General features: G+C 41.1%; 1 protein-coding gene across 3 annotated transcripts in view; it reads right to left on the bottom strand.

The window, feature by feature from the left end:
* Positions 1 to 19,707, bottom strand: part of LOC309714194 (enhancer of polycomb homolog 1-like) — a 37,023-nt gene extending 17,316 nt beyond the window's left edge. The window contains exons 1-6 of one of the 3 annotated variants that reach the window (XM_082546454.1): positions 19,127 to 19,707; positions 18,303 to 18,423; positions 4,187 to 4,346; positions 2,907 to 3,052; positions 2,270 to 2,476; positions 1,549 to 1,697 (exon numbers count right to left, since the gene is read on the bottom strand). In XM_082546454.1, the coding sequence (XP_082402580.1) occupies positions 1,549 to 1,697; positions 2,270 to 2,476; positions 2,907 to 3,052; positions 4,187 to 4,286 (602 nt within the window). In that variant the 5' untranslated portion in view covers positions 4,287 to 4,346; positions 18,303 to 18,423; positions 19,127 to 19,707. Of the gene's footprint in view, positions 1 to 1,548; positions 1,698 to 2,269; positions 2,477 to 2,906; positions 3,053 to 4,186; positions 4,347 to 12,702; positions 13,197 to 18,302; positions 18,424 to 19,126 lie in introns of those variants that run through there. The other 2 variants (XM_082546453.1, XM_082546452.1) reach the window with 2 other exon arrangements.
* Positions 19,708 to 20,609: the final 902 nt, after the last annotated feature.

The raw sequence follows: 20,609 nt of genomic DNA, 5'->3' as shown, positions 1-20,609 counted from the left end.
AAGCTGGAAGTGTACAGGATACAAAGTAATAGTGCACTCAACTCCAGATCTGTGAAGATGGACAGAGTGCCCGGTTTTTACTGGCGATGACTTCTCTTTTTTTGCTGCATATTTGTTATAGAGGACGTTAACAGAAAAGTAATGGAGGGTTGGCTGCCTTAGAAATATAGAATGCTTCCGAGTTTCACAGTGAGGAGCAGAGTTTGTTTACTTAAGACTGGTATCGGATCAGAAATGAATAGTTGAATCAGTGCATCCCAACATGTCAGTTCAACAATAACATTAGACATAATAATACGAAATATTACACACTTAGGTTCAAGTTGTTTTTATTCGCTTCAGTTTTAAATATTGTAGATGACATACTGTCATGAAAACCGCTCGGGCTCTAACAGATGCATCTCCCACATAGTTTTAGTTTACTATATTAAGCTTGGAAATTTGTGTAAACTACTTCAATTTATCACTAACATTACCATGAATAATGTATAACTGCTAACATCATGCAACCACAGTTGAAACACAAAAGAACCTAAACTTCAATGCACAGTAAGGGCTTGAGACACACAAATGACAGACTGCACCCACCAGACATTACACCTGAGCCCCTCTACAGCAGCATAGCATCATAAAGTGACCGGGAAAAACTACCTACTGGGAACAGAGTGGTCCAGTCTGAGAGTGAGCACTAGCTGTGATGCGCAGGCAGAAACCAGGCCGGGATAACAAGAGGAAATTGAAATGTCACTACAAATCAAAAGCACTTCAAGGAGAAGGGTCCAATTTAAGCTCACGCTGACAGCTACTTTCAGAGTAAATTCATTCCATTCGGATGTCATGTTTAGATGGATTGCAAAGGCTCCACTGGGGGGTGGAGGGAGGACAATCCAAAATGGAGTTTGGAAAACACAAAGTTTATATTTTATAATACAGAGATACCCTGCCTCTCGCCCTATGACAGCTGGGATAGGCTCCAGCGCCCCCGCGACCCTGAAAAGGATAAGCGGAAGCGAATGGATGGATGGAATACAGAGATAGAGTCCACTATACTGCTTAAAAGACTGGGGAAAGCAAAGCCTTGACCAGGACCCAGACATCACTGAGCTAATGTGGTCCAAACACTACTGAATAAACAAGGTGAACTTTGCATGGAAAAGTGCATTTAACTGCGACCCCAATTAACAGGAGCAGTGAAGCCTGGCCTTACAGAAAATATGTGGTTGACTTTTGTATGATCAGTCATGCAGACAAGCATTGTGCTGAATTTCAGACTTGGCAAGTAAACAACAGGCTAATCAAATATGAAGGTTCACCACATACACTGTCCAAAACACCACGCTGTTATCATCTCAGCTTCTTAAGATGTTATCAGAAAGCATTCCCAAAACAGGACAAGGGCACAGCCGTTAGCTATTACCCTGAATGACCCGCTTTTGAAAATGTCATCCAATCAGATAAGTGGGGCATGTGGTTTGAGAGTACAAGTGAAAAGGTCTCCTTTATAGCAACTACTTGTCTGACAAGGTGCAGTTTAGTCAACTTTCTTACCTCTTTTCCACAATTTCCAGTGTGAGGTGCAACAGTTCCCTCTTGCTCTTCTCTCTTCTTTTGATCATCTCTAAGATGGTGACAGCTCGACTCAAGTCCCTGCGCAGCTTCAGCATCTTCTCATATGAGGCCTCATCATTCTTTCGATTCTGAAAACAGAGCAGTGATGATTCAGTGTCAGAAATCTCAATTCCAATATTTTGCTTGTGAATACTGTATCAATACAGAAGCGTAGCTGCAATAGACAAAAGGTGATTAATCACAATGTTACTGCAATAGTCAGCAAATCACACAATCTAAAAAAAATCTTTTTTAAACAGCAAAATAATGTCATATTGTGAGCTAAATATTGTGATAATCTCATTCCGTGAGGTGTCTGGTGGATGTCACCTTAAATTAGTTTCCATTTTAACTGAAAATCTTTAAAAAGGTTAAGGTATGGAAATATTCAACTGCTCATCTTTCATCTTAGGGGAACACTACTGTAGGGACAAAATATTTATCTGCCTCATCTGAACCACTTTAAAGCCAATATGTTTGGACCATACCAAAACCCATGGAAACTGCTTATATAATTACGTTGGTAAAAAGATAATACAAGGGTTCTAGGTTTTTATCTTCAAAAGTTGGATTGGTGAAGCCCCAGTAGAAATGTAGGTCAGCATAATTTATGTCCTTTAATTTGCCTTTATCTTACTCATTTTTGGCTAGAAAGTCCTACCTTCCTAGTTTGCATCTTCTCTGTCCGTCGGCGAAAGGCCACATAAGGGTCGCAGGTGCTAGAGCCATCCCTCTTCTCCTGCTTGACGCTGGGGATGAGGCAGCCACCCTTGCTGGTTTTCCTCTTCCGGCTCCAGTAGTCAAAGACCTCCTTGATCAGTTCATCGTCCTCCTTCAGCAGCAGTTTGGCTTCCTGTAGACTGACAAGCTACAGAGCAACACAGGCCAGCCCAAGTTAGTGTAATGGCCTGAGCCACATCATTCTGGAAATAATTATTACACATAGCTGAGCACTTAAGTCCAGCTGGTTTAAACAAGCAGTCACTATGAACACACCAAGACACAACAAAACAAAGGCTTTAGATTTTAAGCAGTCACGCTGCATTCAGGCACATCACATAAACTCATATTTTGTCTTTTTCAATGTCATGTGAAGTGCTTATTCGTCAATAAATAGTAACTTTTAAAGAAACCACTGACAAAGAGAATAACAGGCCTCTCAAATGACTAAAATACAAGTTAAACATAATGGAGTAATGCAAAAAGTGACTCAGAGTGTACATTTTATTCAGTGTAAAGTGAATAAAAAGACTGTGTGCATGCAAAGCAATACTTTCCCCACACAGGGTTACATATACCTGCTGTCCACTGCCTTTTTCCAGCCGGTCTATCATTTCTTCAAACTGCAGAGCAGTGATTTCCATTTTCTTCTTCAGCTTATTCACAAACGTCTCATCCTCTGAATCTAGGTCATAGTCTGGCTGCTCTGTATCCAAACTAAAAGCTGTGGGAAAAAAAGAAAAAGAAAAAAAAGAGCTGGTTACTGGAGAGACAGATGCAGCCAAGAAAATATTTCAAAGACATTGCAGGAATGAGGCTGCTGAACTAAACAAAACATCACTTTTCTGAACAATACCAGCAGAGGCTGCAGTGTGTATCAAATTGATGAATCAATATTAGATAACTATGACACATTTCAGTCAGCAAAGCCTGGGCTTACAATACAGAGACTTTATAATTCACCATCATTTTGTATTTAGCAACAGTGCCTTTCAAGCAATGTCAATAACACAACCCATAGGATATGAACTGCTGAAGCCTTTATCTTCAGCCAACTGCAGCCGAACTATGCTCAAAACATAAACAGCATTTTATCATAACAAAGCGCTGTGCTTCAGTTTAGTTGTGTGCTTTCACCCATTCAATAAGGCAACACTTTAGGACAAATATGAGATGTGAATGTAATCTACCATTTGAACATAAATATTGCCCCTGGCTTTGTATTTTTTTGGCCCTGCCAATCTGACATTGAGATTCTGCAGAAAATAAATTCAAAGTGGCTGTCACTACTGTGGCCCTCGGGTGAAAAAATAAGATGTTTACTGAACAGCCACTATCAGAGCCACTGTAATCAACACATTAACCTGTCAAAGCCAGTGGCATTTGGAAAAGCTTGCAGTGTTACCCTCACCGCCCCTACATTTAAAATGTTAAGATGACTGCCAAATTATGGTGAAAGTATCTGCAACAGCAGTCTCAAAGTTTGACATTTCACTAATGCGAACACAGGACATTTCATGGCTACAGTAAATGCCAAACAACAAGACTTAATCTTAAAGTTTTCTTAAGAAAAAAAAGCAACAACTATGTGTGTCAATATTATGTCCACATGAAAAAGCACTAACTTTCAGAAAACCGTCCAGAAAACAAAACATAAAATATAAATACACATCTCTTAGAAAAGCGCTTCTAATTACTCACAGGTTTCTCATCAAAACCACAAACACTAAAATCTCTCAATCAGCAGGACAAACACCCTGAAGCCATCCGGTGCAGCCAAACGGCAACATCACCACATGCTCACAGACCACTAACACAGCTAAGAAGATAACCCACTTGCACGCAGCCTGCTACTCACGCTGTATGTGAATAAGCTGCTTTGGCATTTTGAACTCCCCGGGGTAGAGGGACTCGTAGTGCGTGATGTTGCACTCCGCCTCGGGGACGGGGATAACCATGTTGTCCCGCTTCTCGCCATATACCTGCTGCGCTGAGATGGCCCGCTGGAGATGGTGCTCCTGAAAGAGAGAAAGAAGCTGCTGTTTAGAAAAAAATGTAAAGACTTCTGCAATGATCAGTATCTTGATTTGTCAAGAGACATTTGTACACAAAGAATTATTAAAAAAAGGAAAAAAAAGACTCCGGATTGTTTCTTAAACCATCTTGTTTACAAGTTGACAAACTAAAAAAAAATCTTTTAATTACTTCAATACTCATTTTACACATCACCCCCCCATTTCATTCTGTTGTGCATCTGCATGTACGTACAACAGTGTGTAATGGAAACAATGACAATGAGTGATTTAGTTAAGACCAAAAGTTGTTTCATTATGAGGTGCATGATATCGTTTCGCTGTGCTTGCACAGGACTAATAACCATAAGCAGTCCAGATGTTAAAGAACGCCAAGTGCTTAAAGTATTGTACTTAACAGGATAATAAATGTGATCTGTGGCGTCAGACCTCTCACATTAAAGAGATTACAGCCTAAACCTCTCACTGGACGAGCTCCAGAGGAAGGTCTGCGAGGACAGAGCTGTGAAATGTTTCATGTACATAACATCGAGAATCCGTATGTAAAACCAAAGGATGCACGTCAGGAGTGGCTGATATTAGCCTTTTTCTGCAAATGTCTTAGGCTGGCCAATGTTTATGGTCTGGCTGGCTTTCATCAGTATATTGGCAAATAAGATGGCAGCGGCTGATGTTTATCTATTGTGTTGGCTCAATTTTGCGCTGCCTAAATGTTGTTTTCATTCTGGAGATTTCTTTAGTTCCCTGGCACAGAAGAAATAATACAAAAAACACTGGCATTGCTTATTGCTCCGACTGATTGGTTTAAAACATCTGTCACACTGTGAAATACAGAATTATGAAATTCTGAGCCAATGCAGATGTTTGAAATATTTTGGCTGATAGTAGACTGAGGTACTGTTTACATCTTGTGCCAGAAAAAAAAATCTATACTCAAATTTACACCCAAAATTAACCAGGATTTAGTTTAGTTTTTGTCTTCCTTGAAATCAACACCAGGATAGTAATGTTTTCTTAGTTGGGCTTCATTTAGTGAAGCATAAACGCCATTGTTGGTTATCAAACAGCAATAGATACCACAAGAACAATCACAGACTTCTGTTAAATAAGGAACCCCAGACTCAGCTTTGTAAATCCAGCCTTTCGTATACCTGTTTAAGAGGCAGGAAACCCCCTGCAAACCAGTTTAAAGTCTACAATCCTTTTATCACACTAACCTTTGAATGAAATAAACACAGAAACAAAACAGAAATTTACACTTAACATATAAACATCAGCTACTGCAATCTTATTTGTCAGTGCAAAGCATGATGGCAGTTGTTCAAATACAAAATGTTCCAAAACAGGAAAGGCCTGCTACATGAATGGTCATCTCTCCATCCCTTGTGAAACCCTCACTGGCTTCATATGGTGCTGCCAACATTTCCTCTTCCTCTAGGGTGTATTCATCATCAAAAGTCAGGGACAAACATGTCAGCCGCTGGGTCAAAATAAAAATCGCACTCGTTTGAACATCCTGCACCTCCTGGGTGTGAATCCTCTCCAGTTCCCTTCGCTCATTATCTTTCAGTGTTTGTGTGGCATTTCTTAGCTGTCATTTTAAACCTAATCTCAATTCATTTGTCTAGGCTTGTCTGACAGGCAAAGCATAATATTTATCATAGTTTGTTATGTCTATATAATGTATGCCAACACAGTAATGATGTCTCAGAGAAATGAGTCATCAGCAGGAGAACAGCGTAGGAGTATCAGCAAGTGCACTGCCATGTCAATGAGTTTGGAAAGGTGAGCTTCACAGTCAGCCGAGTTGGACTTTGTAGCATGTGCTTTGTGGCAAACACCTCTTTTTGAGCACCCCTCAGGTAACCCCACTATCACTCACAACAATGACTCATTATTATTTACTGCATCTCTCAGGTGGAACAAATGGAGAGAGAAGAAAAAAGTTTACAGATATTCTGTTGCCTATGTTGAGCCAGTGGATCATATTAAAATACCTGCAAAGTTTCTTCAGCAGCAAATCTGGTACTCCAACTTGGCAGCAGAAGCATAAACGTGGGCAAATGACTCAGACTGTTTGACTCTTGAACTCAGCAAGTACAAAATGTTTTCATATTACACAACTGATAGTTACCTGAAATATATGTTGTTTGGAAGAATCCCACAAAAACATGAATCTTTTTCCCCCTGTATAAAACAGTGTCTTAATTTTCCAAACAGCATACTGCTCCTCGTAGGGCTGTGCGATATGACCAAAACCTCATATCCCGATATAAGAATTCTATCATCCCGATAACGATATAAATCACAAAAATGTAACATTTTCTGTAAATTCTGTGAATCTCGGGCAGCTCGACTTGCAGGAAGTGTTTCCAGCTGCGCGTCATGTAGACTGGAGTCGAGTGTTTTAACCGATGCATGAAACGATACATTTTTAGACATAAGTTGTAACGGCTGCCGTTTTCTTTGTGAGTATTTATTACATGGCGTGCTGCGGGGAAAAGCCCGTTCTAACGTTTGAGTCTAAGGTTTATTTTTTAGCACCTGACGGCTCTTTTTTAATTCTCATCCGTAAATAATCTTCAAAATAAACGGAATCACATGAAAGAGCAAAGTCTCAACAGGATCTTGAGCTTTATTGTGAAAGGTTTATGTGGAAAATAAACAAGCAGACACACGGTGGTTTTACCGTTGTTGTTGCTAACCACAACGCATAAAAACAGGCGCTTGTCCGTCCGTAGTGTGGTTATTAAAATATAAGAGAAAGAAAGAACTGTAATAAATTAATATAGCCACTACAGTGACCATTAAAACGATGAAAAAAATATTGCCGTAAACAGTTTATTTTGCGACACCACGAAACAAACGATAGCGTAAAATGAAACGATAGACGTTTTTATATCGTCATCCGATATATATCGTTGTATCGAACGGCCCTAGCTCCTCGGAGTTCAGAATCAGTGTTATTACTAAATGACAGGAGTTTAAGCAAAGCTCTCGCTTATGCACTGGCATTAAGATCTGCATGAAAGACACTGCAACTTACTAGCACTGCACGCTCACTCTGTAGTGCACAATATCTGTAGGCCTTTTATTTGTGGTTGATGCAACAGACGGCCAATCAAGTCAAACCAACTCAAGATCCGTCTTGCTCTAACAAGTATTTTAACAGAGCTCCTACTCATTTTACACTTCACACACGTTTTCTCAACTACAGTTTATTGGCTAGAATCTGAAATGTGGGTCAATGTTAAGAGATACCAACTGCGCCTGGCAAATATGACCACAAACAAGCATTCCCTGACAACGACTCAGTTTTATACACTTCCACACTTGCATGGGTGTCTGAACTGCCTTAAATAAAAATTCAAAGCCACGAGGAGCTCTGCATGCAGTAACGGGAACCATATCAGAGCTGTGAACTGGCATCAAAGGACACAGCATGTGCCCAGAGCTGAACCATCTGCCCCTTGTAAACCCATCAAGCACAGTCTACGCCAAGAAAAACATCTTATTGTGTCAACTGCGAAAGTGTTCACCACTGAGGATTTTAGACATCATCCACAACATCCTAAATCCCAGCATTTCCTGCTTGCCGCAGGCTCTAAAAGAGCACAAGAGAGAAATACACAACTTTTTACCAAGCACTAACTTAACCACAATCTAAAGCTTGAATAGCACTCTCAACCAAGACTCAATTTGGCACGGTTACAAAAATTGAAGGGTCAGGACAAAAACAAAGAACCAGATTTGGCTGCGACTGCGAGCGTGAGCAGGCTGGGCAGGCACACTTATTAAAAATTTCACACAGCCATGTTCACTGCCCACAAACACAACTTCCTGCAAATTAGCCAACAGCTCTGTGTCATTGTACATTTAAAAAGTCCTTCCTGGGTTAAACCCAAACTGCAGAAGCTGTGGTTCTCTGAGCTCAGAGACTTAAAACGTTAAAAGTTACGCTTTGCACGCACATTTACATCAGACTTCTCATATCTAAATTAAAAGCATAGTTTAAGTCTTTGAAACACCAGCCTGTATTGATAATTACAAGCAAAAATTGAAGCACAATGATGCAAGAAATCAAACCACTCCAAACTAGTATTCAACTGAAATACATTTCTTACAAAATGTACTTAACTGTTGTCTGCACTGTTACTCAGCAACTGTTACAGCTCAGAGAGTACTGCTTATCAAAGCGTTGTCTACTGACATGGCATGAGCTTATGTAAACTACATGTTTGACTGGCACAGTGAAGGATGCGTTTGCTCATAAAACCGCCACAAAGACACTGCCCTCTCTGAACCCTACCGTCTGACATGCTGATGAACCCAGGAGCTTTGTGAGATAAGGAACCTGCATAAAGCGTGCACGTAAGGTGCCAATTAAACCTGAGCCTGGCCCAGACCTGCCTTTGCGAGCTTCTATAAAGGATATTGGTTCGGCAGGTTGCAGCAGGCAGCCCTGAGCCTTCTCTGACCTAAAGATATCCTGATCTTTCACAGCTGTGATCCTCACAAGCATGGTTCACAGCCTGGGATTTCCTCTGCAGAGGAGTTGAGAGTGTCGGATAAAAGGATTTTGTGAATGGCACATGAGAACAAGTGAACCAGGTTATTACGGGACCCACAGCAAAAGCCTGTGTTAGCCAAACTTTCAAGTTGATGTGCCATTATGCTGTTTGAACTTTCAACAGTTTTTGGATGCTGAAAATTACTTGTCCCTATGGTCTTGCTTCCAAAAAAGTAAAAATAAGAAACTGGGACTTTAAAAAAATTAAATTTTATGCTTTTTCTTATATCCTGCTTTGTACAATCAAGTTACAATGATGAAATGAGCATATTACAAAAAGCTAAAGGTTCAAATGATGAGTTTAGCATATTTACCAGTATCATACAAGGCCTGAAGCTCAGCCTTCACACTTATCTGAACACAATTTCTTTTCTGGCTCTGCATGATGTCAGTGAAAGCAGATCTCTCTCATATGGTCAAATCAGGGAACCAGCTTAGGGTGAGCACAGCGGCCACTCCCAACTTCAGGTCAATCCTTTTGTTTGTAAGATGCAGCCAATAAGAAGAAAGCTGGCTTAAATTTAGAGGAGCTTGCACAGTTTGCATCACACAAAGGACGAACTGAGGGGCTGCAAAGAATTAGTTTGAGCAGTGGATCATGCAAAGCTACTCTAATAGCTAATTAGTAGGCTTACTGTTCATTTTATAAGAATATGATGATTCATGATCATGTATTAGCACACTATGCTTTGTAATGTATGCATTTGACTTATTTTGGTACAGACAACGTTTTTGGTCTTGTGACACATCTAGTGCAAAGTGGGCACAAATAGTGAAAACAACTGGATACAAAGTAGCTTCTAACGGCTTTCCACCCGAGAAAATCTAATATTGAACCTCAGATTCTCTTGTTCTTCCCACACAAAATGTTCTGGGACTCAGTGGCAGTTATGCTTTCTGTCACGGTCACAGATGCAGATCGAGGAGAGACAAATGAAAATCTATTTTTCACAGCACCACGCGTTCCCTCCATTAAATGTTCCCAAGAAAAAATAGATGACTCCAATAAAAGTTGCCATGGCAACAAAAGTGTGGCCTCCAGCAGGTGTTTTCAGCTCAACATGCCCAGAGGAAGGCGAGGAAGTGAGGGTGGTGCATTTCAGCAAATCCAAGAACACATATTGTGTAAAATCCACAAGTACTGCTAGTTTTCCACAGATGAGAAAAAGTGATTTATGTTGAACAACACTCAAAATTCAGTGGAGAAACAATGTCGCTCAATATCAACCCTCACAAAACATCACGCAGGTGCATAAGTACTATATGATTAGTATGGGAGAGGGGGACGTCCTTTCAATTTAAAGCTAAAGTGGTCACGAATGCAAGCCCCCTCTAAAGTATTAACATTTTAAATTTAATAAAGGTTAACTTGACACATGCCCATACCTAATACTTGTTAAATGACCCTGTAGTCGAGCTGTAATATGGTAGCTTTATGGACGTAGTGTGCACCAGACATCATTTTTGTCCATTTGGTTTTTTTGAAGGAGATCCACACGGAGCATTTTGGTGGCTGTGTTTTGTTTGGCTTTACATGTTTCTCCTGTTTGCACAGAAGCATCCAATTTCACTGTGCCACACATTTTAGTAACACTACCAGAAATCAGTGACAATTCTAGAAATCACTCAATTTAAGACCGTTAGTCGATTAAACAAACTGTTCAATACTTTGTGTGTTAATAAATACACACAAAGAGAAATCATGACTGCAAACAGTGTGAAGGATAGATGTAGCTTCCAGGACTGAAAAGCGTATACCTGACAGCCAGCAGGGGGCGACTTCTCTAGGTGAATAAGGACATTACTGTTACAGATGGGAAAACTAGCCTCAACTCCCTTCCCCTCCATCAGTAAACCATTTCCTGCTGACTTAGCATCATACTAAATAAAACATTGAGACAATTCTGTAAATTATAATTAAAGACAGGAGGATTTACTGGCTGACGTATTGTGAATCATAAATTGTGGCGTCGCAGGGACAAAGTCCACCTCTAAAGCATTTTAATTTTGTAGTCAAAAACGTGGTTTACAGATTTACCTTTTAACTTCCCCAGACGTTATGGAACAATTCAATGTGAGTGTAAAGGTAACAGCCACTGGAACACACAAACTATTTACACTATGCAGGACATGGTGCAAGCAAAGATGTCCTGTTGCATTGCAAAAATAGATTGTGTCAGAAGTTAATTGTTTGCCAGAGGTTTGAAGGTTTAAATGCTGATGAAATTAGTTCCTTGATTATATTATAACAACAACAACAACAAAAACTTCCACCTGATTTAGATTCTGGTTACACTTGCAAGCTAAAATTATGAATTAAAGAGACAAAGTGATGCACATGCATTGTGACGCAACAAACACTCACAAACTGTGCCTGCTGGTAAGTTAGAACAACATAACTCTCAGCCAACATTTGGGTATTTAGTCAATGCAACAACACCCCACTGTTCCTGGACAGGATGTGGGTCAGGGAGCTAAGCCACGCACAGGCTTGGAGTAAAACTGTCCTCTTTATCTCTTCTGTCACACTGTTATGCAATTTCTGCTGTGTATGTGCACAGCAGGTTGAGGAGGGTATGAAAGCAGGATTTCAACTTGCTTTACATCCCATCTGTGGATCATGTTTGTGTCTGCTGAGGCATCTCAGGTGGTGTATAAAAGTGAATTAGAAAAAGTCAGTGGGGCCGACCAGATGAGCAGGTAATGCATGAGCAACTTAAACTTTGTGTACTATCAGAAAAACAGCTTTCATTTCAGGTATAAACTCTAAATGAAAGGCTTTGTGGTCAAAACATATAGACCAATCTGTCTACAGGCAAATGCAAATTTGTGTATTTGGATATAATTTGAATATGTGTAATCTCAAAACACGTGAGTAAAAGCAGAACAATATACTATAGTGTTAAAAAACAAAAATCCGACTAATACCACAGTACAGACATCTCAGTGGGCCAAACTCATGCAATTATGAAGGATTCAAGTAATAAATAAGTAGTTGCAATAAGACACTTTCATAAGAGTAATTTAAGCCCAATTTTCAGAAACATAACTGAAATTCTCTATCGTCACCGTTTTCTTGCCATCGACGCTTCTAACCAATAAGATACTTGGAATATGGCTCCAGAAAAGAAGACTACATCCACGTGCTGCACTACACGAATGAAACTTCCCCATGAATGGCACCGTCATGGCTACACCATGCATGTCGTAACACAGTTTACAGGAACTGAACCACGTATATGTGAAGAGGAGTGCCGTTATTAATCATAAAGCAGAGCTCTGGGACATATTTTTAAACTCCGCGTTCTCCGCGAAACAGGCAGCACACATGGCAGGGCTGTGGCTGTCAACACGAGGCGCCTAGCTGTCAACCGGGGCTGAAGGCTCAGTGTCTCCCCCTGGCATTCGCTAACGAAAAGTACACCACGTCCAAGGCCTATCCCGCTCGCCTTTACCAACGAGAAAGTCAACAAAATGGTGGAACAGATAGAGGTCACGTGACTTCTTTGTGCATTCAGGTACTGCTTAAAAGGAAATAAACGGACACAACACGGCTTACCAATAAAATATCACAATATTGCAACCTTACACAGCCACTCGTGGTGAAACGGGTTAGTAGAATTCAGTTTTCATCGAGCTCTATCGTGCGCACGAAAGAGAAAATATGGCGGCCATTTTGCACAAGCTTGCGCAGGCAACATAGCGGCGCCTCGCGCTATGAAAATGCCGCCAAAGATCCACCGCCAGTCGGGCAGCAATAAAATAACATACCGATTCCTCCTCTTTTTCCATCCCCGTTGGCATCTGCGGTACTGCCCGGTTGATTGAGGCATATTCGTGCAGGTCCGGCAAATCCTCGCAGCGGAAGACGGGCAGGGGCTTACTAGCATCCAGTGCCCGTGCCCGAAACGACAATTTACTCATTTTTATAATAAAAGATGCAGCATAAATCTATTCGATCTGCTAGGAATAACAGCAGGTCTGCCTCGAGTTCTCATGGATGAATCTGTGACGGTCTCTGAGAGTCAGCCGGTCGATTGAGGGCGGGCTTGGGTCCGTAGCAGCGCGAACAGAGCCGGGCAGGCCCGGGTCTCGATCGCTCTCTGTCGGTCTCTTTCTCTCGTAGGCACCGCTGTTCCTCCCTGGTTCAATACGCCATTGCCAACATGGCGGACATTACAAACTCATGCAGCTCACCGCTCGCTCCAAGCGGCCCAACCCCCTCGATCATACAAACAGCCATTCCCACGCAGTTTCGCACGCGTGCGCGCTCGCGAGACCCTTGGGGTACGAGAAAAGGGAGGAAGGAGGGGCTGAATCGACAGCGGGGAAAAAAAAAACAACAACGCTGGATGCTGATGATGGGATGTGAACTTCCTAGGCTCGGGATGTTCTCATGCTGTTATACGACAGGCTGATGCTGACGTAAGAAAATACATATATTTTACATCTTCAAAAAAAAAAAAAAGTATATATAGATATTGTTTTTAAAAAATGTAAAAAGAACGTAACTCATTCATTATGCCGCCACATATAGACAGATCGTATTAAGGACTGACACACCACCCTAACTCAGAGGTTTCACGGGTGTTTTCTAACACAGCAAGGACGCAATTCTTCAAACTTGTATCGTGTGTTAAAATTATTATGAACAACCAGAACATGCTGTATCAATTAGTGAATTGTTTTGCAAATATCGCCACCCTGTGGTGCAAACACTACACTTTTAATTATAATTGGACTGACTTGTGTTCATGCGAATGCACAAAACGTATTAACGTGGTCAGAGCCAGGAAGTAGTCCGATGTGTCGTCATCACAGCCGCAACGTTACGCCCAAATACTACAGAAAATGCTCTAGAAGGTGAAAGCAACAGGAACAAAACTGGTTTAGGTTGAGCAATAAACAAATATGTATTCTGGCCTTATTTGTGTTGTTGTATGTGAAGAGCAGTTCACCCTGGAAACTGAATATAAAATACACTTACTGTAAAGAAGTTAATGTCCATATATATAAAAATGACAGTATCTTTTATATATTATATTATTATACACTATTGATCTATTGACTGTAGTGGCCATTGAAATACGGTGAACTCACTATCATGTTCATGAAAAGTATGATTTAGATGATTTCAGTTTCATGACATTATGTGTGCCACCAGAAGATGGGCACACTGGTCATTATGGGATAAATGTGGTCAGTACCAGCTTAGTTCAGTTACTACTAAGGGCCCCAAAGTAAATATCCCACAGAACATCATCCTGATCCATTAATAAAAAGCAGTATGGATCCACACTTTCATGTAGTTTACAACAACTTGTGACCCTTCCAAATGTCACAACAGAAAATGAAGACTCAAGCCTGGCAACATTTTTCCAAACTTCTACTGTCCAATTATGGTGAGTACTTGCAAACTGCGGGCTCAGTTTTTTGTTCTTAGCTGACAAGAGTTACACTCAGTGTAGTCTTCTGAGCTGTGGATCATCTGCTTTAAGGTTCACTGTGTTGTTCATTCACAGATGCTCTGTGTAACCACTGAGTATTTGACTTACTTTTACCTTGCCCATTAGCTTAAAGCTGTGTGGCCATTCTCCTCAGACCTCTAGCATCAACAAGGTACTTTCTCTTTTGTGAACATTTTCTGAAACCCTAGAGACGGTTGTGTGTGGAAAAATCCCAGTACATCAGCAGTTTCTGAACTACTCAGACCAGTCCATCTGGCACCAACATCCCAGGTTCAAAGCTACATAAACCATCTTTCTTTCCCCTTTCTGATGCTCAGTTTGAACTTCAGTAGGTTGCGTTGGCCATGTTTACATGCCTAAATGGATTGAGTTAGCACTAATGAAAAGGTATATCTAACAAAGTGATTACATCCCAATGTAAAAAAAACAACATCTGAATCCAGGAAGCACCCTTATTTATATCATTTTTCAAGTGCATCACTTTACTAAGTGACCTTTACTGTGTATTTCATATTTGACAATGTGCATCTTTTTGGTGCCTGGCCAGTAAGAATAAGAAGTACCCCAGAGCAATAACTCTTTCTAATCGGTACATACATGCCGTTTTAACCACAACAATGTTTCATGCCTTTTTTGGCAACAGAAACAAAAATACACTGGTGCATATAATGCTTTAATTTTTTAAGTGTCAATTTGCTGTGATTAACTGTAGCTTCATCTCGCCGAAGCTTCATCTTCTCATTGGTGGTTGCCAGTACAGGAAATGCTGCAGAAAAGTAAACCTACCACCCTGACTGGTTCTTCTGAGATGTAGTTTACATCTGACCAAATGTTAGATGACACATTTCTCACTTTCATTGGTGCATCATTATCAGCATCACAATTTCTCACTGCAGAGAGCTGAAATAAATCAGGGAAGCCACCAACTTCCAAACTTGTTCATTTCAGCAAATCTTTATCACAGCACATTTGCTGGTCCGTTTCATTTAATGGAACAATAATTAAATGCAATAGCTTCTTCATTCTTGACCATTAAGCCATTAGCTGCATGAATTCTTGTTTTCCATTTTTATAGTTGATCAAGAAAGTAGGCAGCCTGAATAAGGATATTTCTGGCTTTATGAACACAGCACTTTTTACTTTTAATATTACTGCTCCAAGATGATTTCTCGGCATGCAAACATGCACTATTATACACAAAGACTCAATACATTAAAAACTACAGCATTAATACAGATATTAGGAGGAGGCACAATAGATAGGGTTGAACGCACAGACCAGCTAGGGCCTTTTTGTGTTAAGTTTGCATCTTTTCCCTGTACATGCCTGGTCTCTCTCTACAGATACATTGGCTTGTTCCATTTCCTTGATTTCCTTGATCATTCCTGCACTGCAGCCTGTTTGTTCTTATTTTTATGCCTCACCCTCCTCCCCACTTTTCCCAGTTCTCACACCCCTCATTAGTACACAAGGATCTGTCTGACCTGGGGCCACTGCCAGTCCTCACCAAGGCCTTCAAATCCATAAATCTCAGACCTGCTACTAGCGAAATCGATGTTAGATTAAGCGGTGAGTCTAAATTCATCATAAATGTGAATCTATGTCTCTTTGTGTTAGCCCTGTGACAGATTGGCATCCTGTCCAGAGTTGTACCCCACCTCTTGCCCATTGACAACTGGAATAGAGATTGAAAATGTGACGTCATTCAGGGGTAACACCGCAAAGGATTCTGGGAAGTCGTGGCAAGAGGTACTAGCGCACACAGGCTTTCAATTGAAATCTGTTACACAGCGATAAAAGAAGCAAAAAAAAAAAATGGCAAGAAGCTGTTGTATTATTAACTGCAATAGCCGGTCGCATGTCAGCCACGGGAAGCCGACGGGTAAAGAGATCGGTTGTTATCGGATTACATCGTTGAAGAGAAATTGTTCAAGCCATGTTTCCGAAGTAACAAAGAGGCGACGGATGGCCTGGATTGCAGCCATTCAAAGACCAAATATAACGTCCCAGAACCCTCCAGCTCACAGGTTAGTCTGCTCCAAGCATTCCCACAAAGGTTAGTGTTTTGTTGTAGTTAATACGTCATTTTTCTTAACATAATTGGTGATATAGTTTACAAGCAAGTCTGGTGCTGAACAGAAATTGTCGCGCTATGCTCCTTTGTTTATTGTGCATAAATAGTGAATTGTCCTGACACAATATTGTGTTTCGCTTCTGTTATTATGGTACATTGACAAAAACATATACTTTATTCACAGGATAAAACAGTTTTTTTGTATCACTAATTGCCCAGTACGATTACAGCATACAATATTATTGTCACTGCTACATTTCTGTAATGCGTACCAGAAATTATTTCCACTACTAATTAATTACAGTTTAGCTCAAAGTTCCCATTAATAAACTGTTAACGAATGTGTATTTATGAAGACGATTTGTGAGACTGGTAAACTTACATTTGTTCGTACGATGGTCTTTCGTTCTACACGGTGCATTTCAAGTTCCTGTACCCATCCGTCGGTAAACTGTACCTGGGCTTGTTGCAGTGACCTGAAGTTACTAAACTTCATGAGTGTATGCACTCACTCCAAGAACCGTATAATTAGCGTGGTGAAAGTTGGGCAGCACGCGAACGTATTTTGTCCACTCTGTGTGCTCGTACGGGTCTAACCCTTTCACTCCTTTGATTTTTTTTCCTCGTATCTTTCTTTGACTTTTCATCAAGTCTGTCTTTGTACGGACCGGCATTGTTCTCCTTCGTTTTGTACATACCTTTTTTGGGGAGCAAAGACAAAGCAAGAAGGTATTGGAACCGGAGAATGAACGTTTTGCGGTGCTGCAAATGCTTGCATTTGACGCGGTACTTGGATTGTTTTGCCACGAGTTCCCAGCATGCAATGCGCAAAAGTCACATGGTCTATCAATCTCTATCCGGTCGTTAAGTCTGACGTCACTAGCCGTGTCTGGGCCTAAACTCCGCTGCAGGTCCATATATCAAACGATCACTATGGCATTACTGAGAGTTGAAAAACTGTCTAAAGTCTTTCATCTTTAATAAAATGATCAGCGTTCTGCTCTACCAGGTGTAACAATTGAGTTTAACATCCAGGCATCCATGAAAACGGAATTTATGACATTTAACGGAGTTAGAAGTTAGCAGGGAGTTAGCTCGCTAGCTTCTATCTAAATACAATATAGCATGTCCTGACTGCGGGGTTTTGGAAACAAATTAAAACGTACAGCTCTGTTATCACTTCCAGCATAAATGAAGACAGAAAACTAAAAAGCAGTGACGTTTGTAGGGTTACTGAAGTTGGGCTAGCTGGTATATAATGATGTGCTACGTGACCGCTAGCGACACAGCTATGTTAGCATAATATAAACAAGCTAACTTTTTTTCCACTCGATAAAAGTTAACGTGAGTGTTCTCGGTGGTCAGGAACAAATGTAATCGCATGGCAGGATGGTGTAAAAGGACCAAACTTCAGCCAGGAGAACAACTGAGATAATCCATCCACAATACGAGGTTAGTCATTCATATACTGCTGCATGGGCTGGGCTGTAGTTACATCCTAAGGTTTTAAAAACTGAGCTTAAATAAATGATTAGCGGTAATAAAAGCGAGGGAGGTCAACAGTGATCACTGACTGTTTTAGGAGCTTTTTGAGATTAAATCGAAGAAAATACATAACATTAAACATGTTAACAACATAAAAGCCATATTAAACGCAGACTACTTTAGGCCCGGAAGTAGGATTCGTCGCGTCATCACTGAACAACCGGATAGGCCCCAGCCCTACTACGATCCTGAATTGGATAAGTGGAAGAAAACCATGGAAACCAGCTACCCTCCCGTTACAGTCTTCATCAAAATCACTGAAAATAAGAAGAAACGCAAATAACCTGAAGAGATGGGTGAAAATTTTTGTGGCGATGAATACAAGATCCAGGCGAAGATTTTGGTCACAATAATCGTCATCCATTTGGGAGACATAGGCTGACATCTGTAGACCATAATGGAGGCCTGTGAAACAAAATGAGTCAAAAAAGAAGAAGTGCTTATAAACATCATTATTACTGGAAGTTATTACTGGAAACAAATATAAATTCTAAGCCCAGAAGACATCTCGGCATCTGCTGTGAGGTTATTTTCTCTATAGGACTCTTTAACTCTGTATGCAGGTTTACAATGGAGAAAACGTCGACAATTTCTACATCTGCTATCTACGTATACACTAACGCTGCCAAGTAAATGTTTGTACGAATGAATTTTCCCATATCCATTGGCTTTGGACTGTTTTGAAGCACACACAGCAAGTTTTGCTCCTGCAATAGAGTACACAGTAGAGTAAGCCATATATGGTGGAACAGATGGGTAAACAGAACAGGACACGACAGCAAAAAAGCTGTAAGGTATCGTTTTAGCAAATGACAAGCAATTGGGCACCGCTTCGACCCCCCCAAAAATGAGTTTTCGAAGGCTTTTTAATTCGTTCAGTTCTCAAGACCAGACACAGCTGCTTGCACAAAGAAGAGCGATAGAGATGCTAGCTTAACGCTAGCTTAGCCCAGTTACCCTGACCCTGCGCCATTTACTAGCCAGCTAACAGTTTGCGGACAGCCACCAACAGTTTCATTTGAGCTCGCAAGTGACTTTAAAGCCACAACTTTCGCTTCCCAAGGATACAACACGGGGAAAACAAGCTTGAGCTTGACTCGCAACTTACCCGGTGCCAGCAAACCCACAGGGGAGGAGGAGGATGGTGATGGTGGCAGTTGTTCTTCTGGCTGTCATGCTAGCCTAATGCTAACGCTTGTTAGCTCCCTTCTAGGACGCCTCAGAGAGAGAAAAAAAAAGAAGGATATTCAGTTTCTTTTTATGTATATGCAAATGCCGTTGATGCAAAAAGAGAGGTCATTGGAAGCCAACGCAAGGGTAAAGGAGGAGCTGTCCTGTCGCTGACGAAAAACTTGGTTAGTTAGCTCAGGTTACTTCGATCCAAAAAAAAAAACAACCCAAAAACGATCCAAAGTGACCACCAAACCACTTTACAGGCGGATTGTGATTGGACGGTAAAAGCCACCAATCACCTGTGGAGAACTCGGGGAGGATGAGCTCACTAGTAACCCCGCCCACCCACGAATAACAACAACATAAGTAACAATAATAATAATAATAGGAAAAATGTTGTCATGCATTAATGCGAATTTATTACGGTAGTGTGCAAATAATAGGATTTAAATAGGCTTTTAAACACAGACGGAGTCAAAGGGCAAAACTTATTAGAGCCACTTACTGAACAGCAAATAATCAGATACATTTTTTTTTCATAACATAGCTGCAGTATTTGTTACATAACTGTCTCCTGGGCTGGTCACCTCCCTCCACCGCCCTCTGCCCCTCCACTAGTTTTGTCGCAGGGCAGGGCTGCTCCTGCTTCCTTTTTCCTTCCTTTTCTGATGCTCTGGTATCTGCACTGCACATTTTTCATGATCAGACACCGTCCAAAGAGAATGCTGCATAGTATAGTGGAAGCATATGGAGTCATTTTCTGTGCTGCTTCAACACCACCACCACTGCTGCTGCTGCCGCCGCCGCTTCCCACCTCCCACTACCCCCACTAGTTGTTAAAGCTGCATGCACGCCTGCCCAGTGACTCTGGGAGTGGAGGGGAGGCATCACTTTGATGAATATTGCTTTGCTCAACTCTCCCAGCAAGGTCATCAGCAGCCATCTGTAGGCAGTGGAAAAAAAACCCTAATATCCATTTAGATCTGAACATCCCATTGTTTCTCTGCGTTTACACGATTCAGCCCAGTGCACCGGTTAAGTGGTTGGCACATACACTAGCTGCACATTTAAAGTTGTGCAGCATATCTGTCTCTATATCTGTTTAACAAATGCACAGGTATGCTGGAGTACAAAAAAAAAAAATCCCAAGAGTCAGGATTTTGCACTGGTGTCAAAAATGTCATCTTCTATAGCTACAGTGACTCGAAGCACCTTCCATCTTTTCCTGCGTAGTGACACTTTCTTTTCCTCTCATCTAGAGGGCAGTGGAGACCTGCGCAAAGACCTGTGCTTCTGCTGGAATTGCAACGCAGAATGCAGGATGCTCACCTCACAATCTCTCGCCTCCTGAGCCCCGAGTTACACAGCTGAGCCAGCCATCAGCATAAATGGGAACCCCCCCCCCAAACACATATGCA

Source organism: Aulonocara stuartgranti, assembly GCF_965226115.1.
Source record: "Aulonocara stuartgranti genome assembly, chromosome: 9".
NCBI classification, from domain to species: Eukaryota; Metazoa; Chordata; class Actinopteri; order Cichliformes; family Cichlidae; genus Aulonocara; species Aulonocara stuartgranti.
Note: the sequence above shows the minus strand (reverse complement) of the source record. Positions and strands in the feature narration are given on the sequence as shown.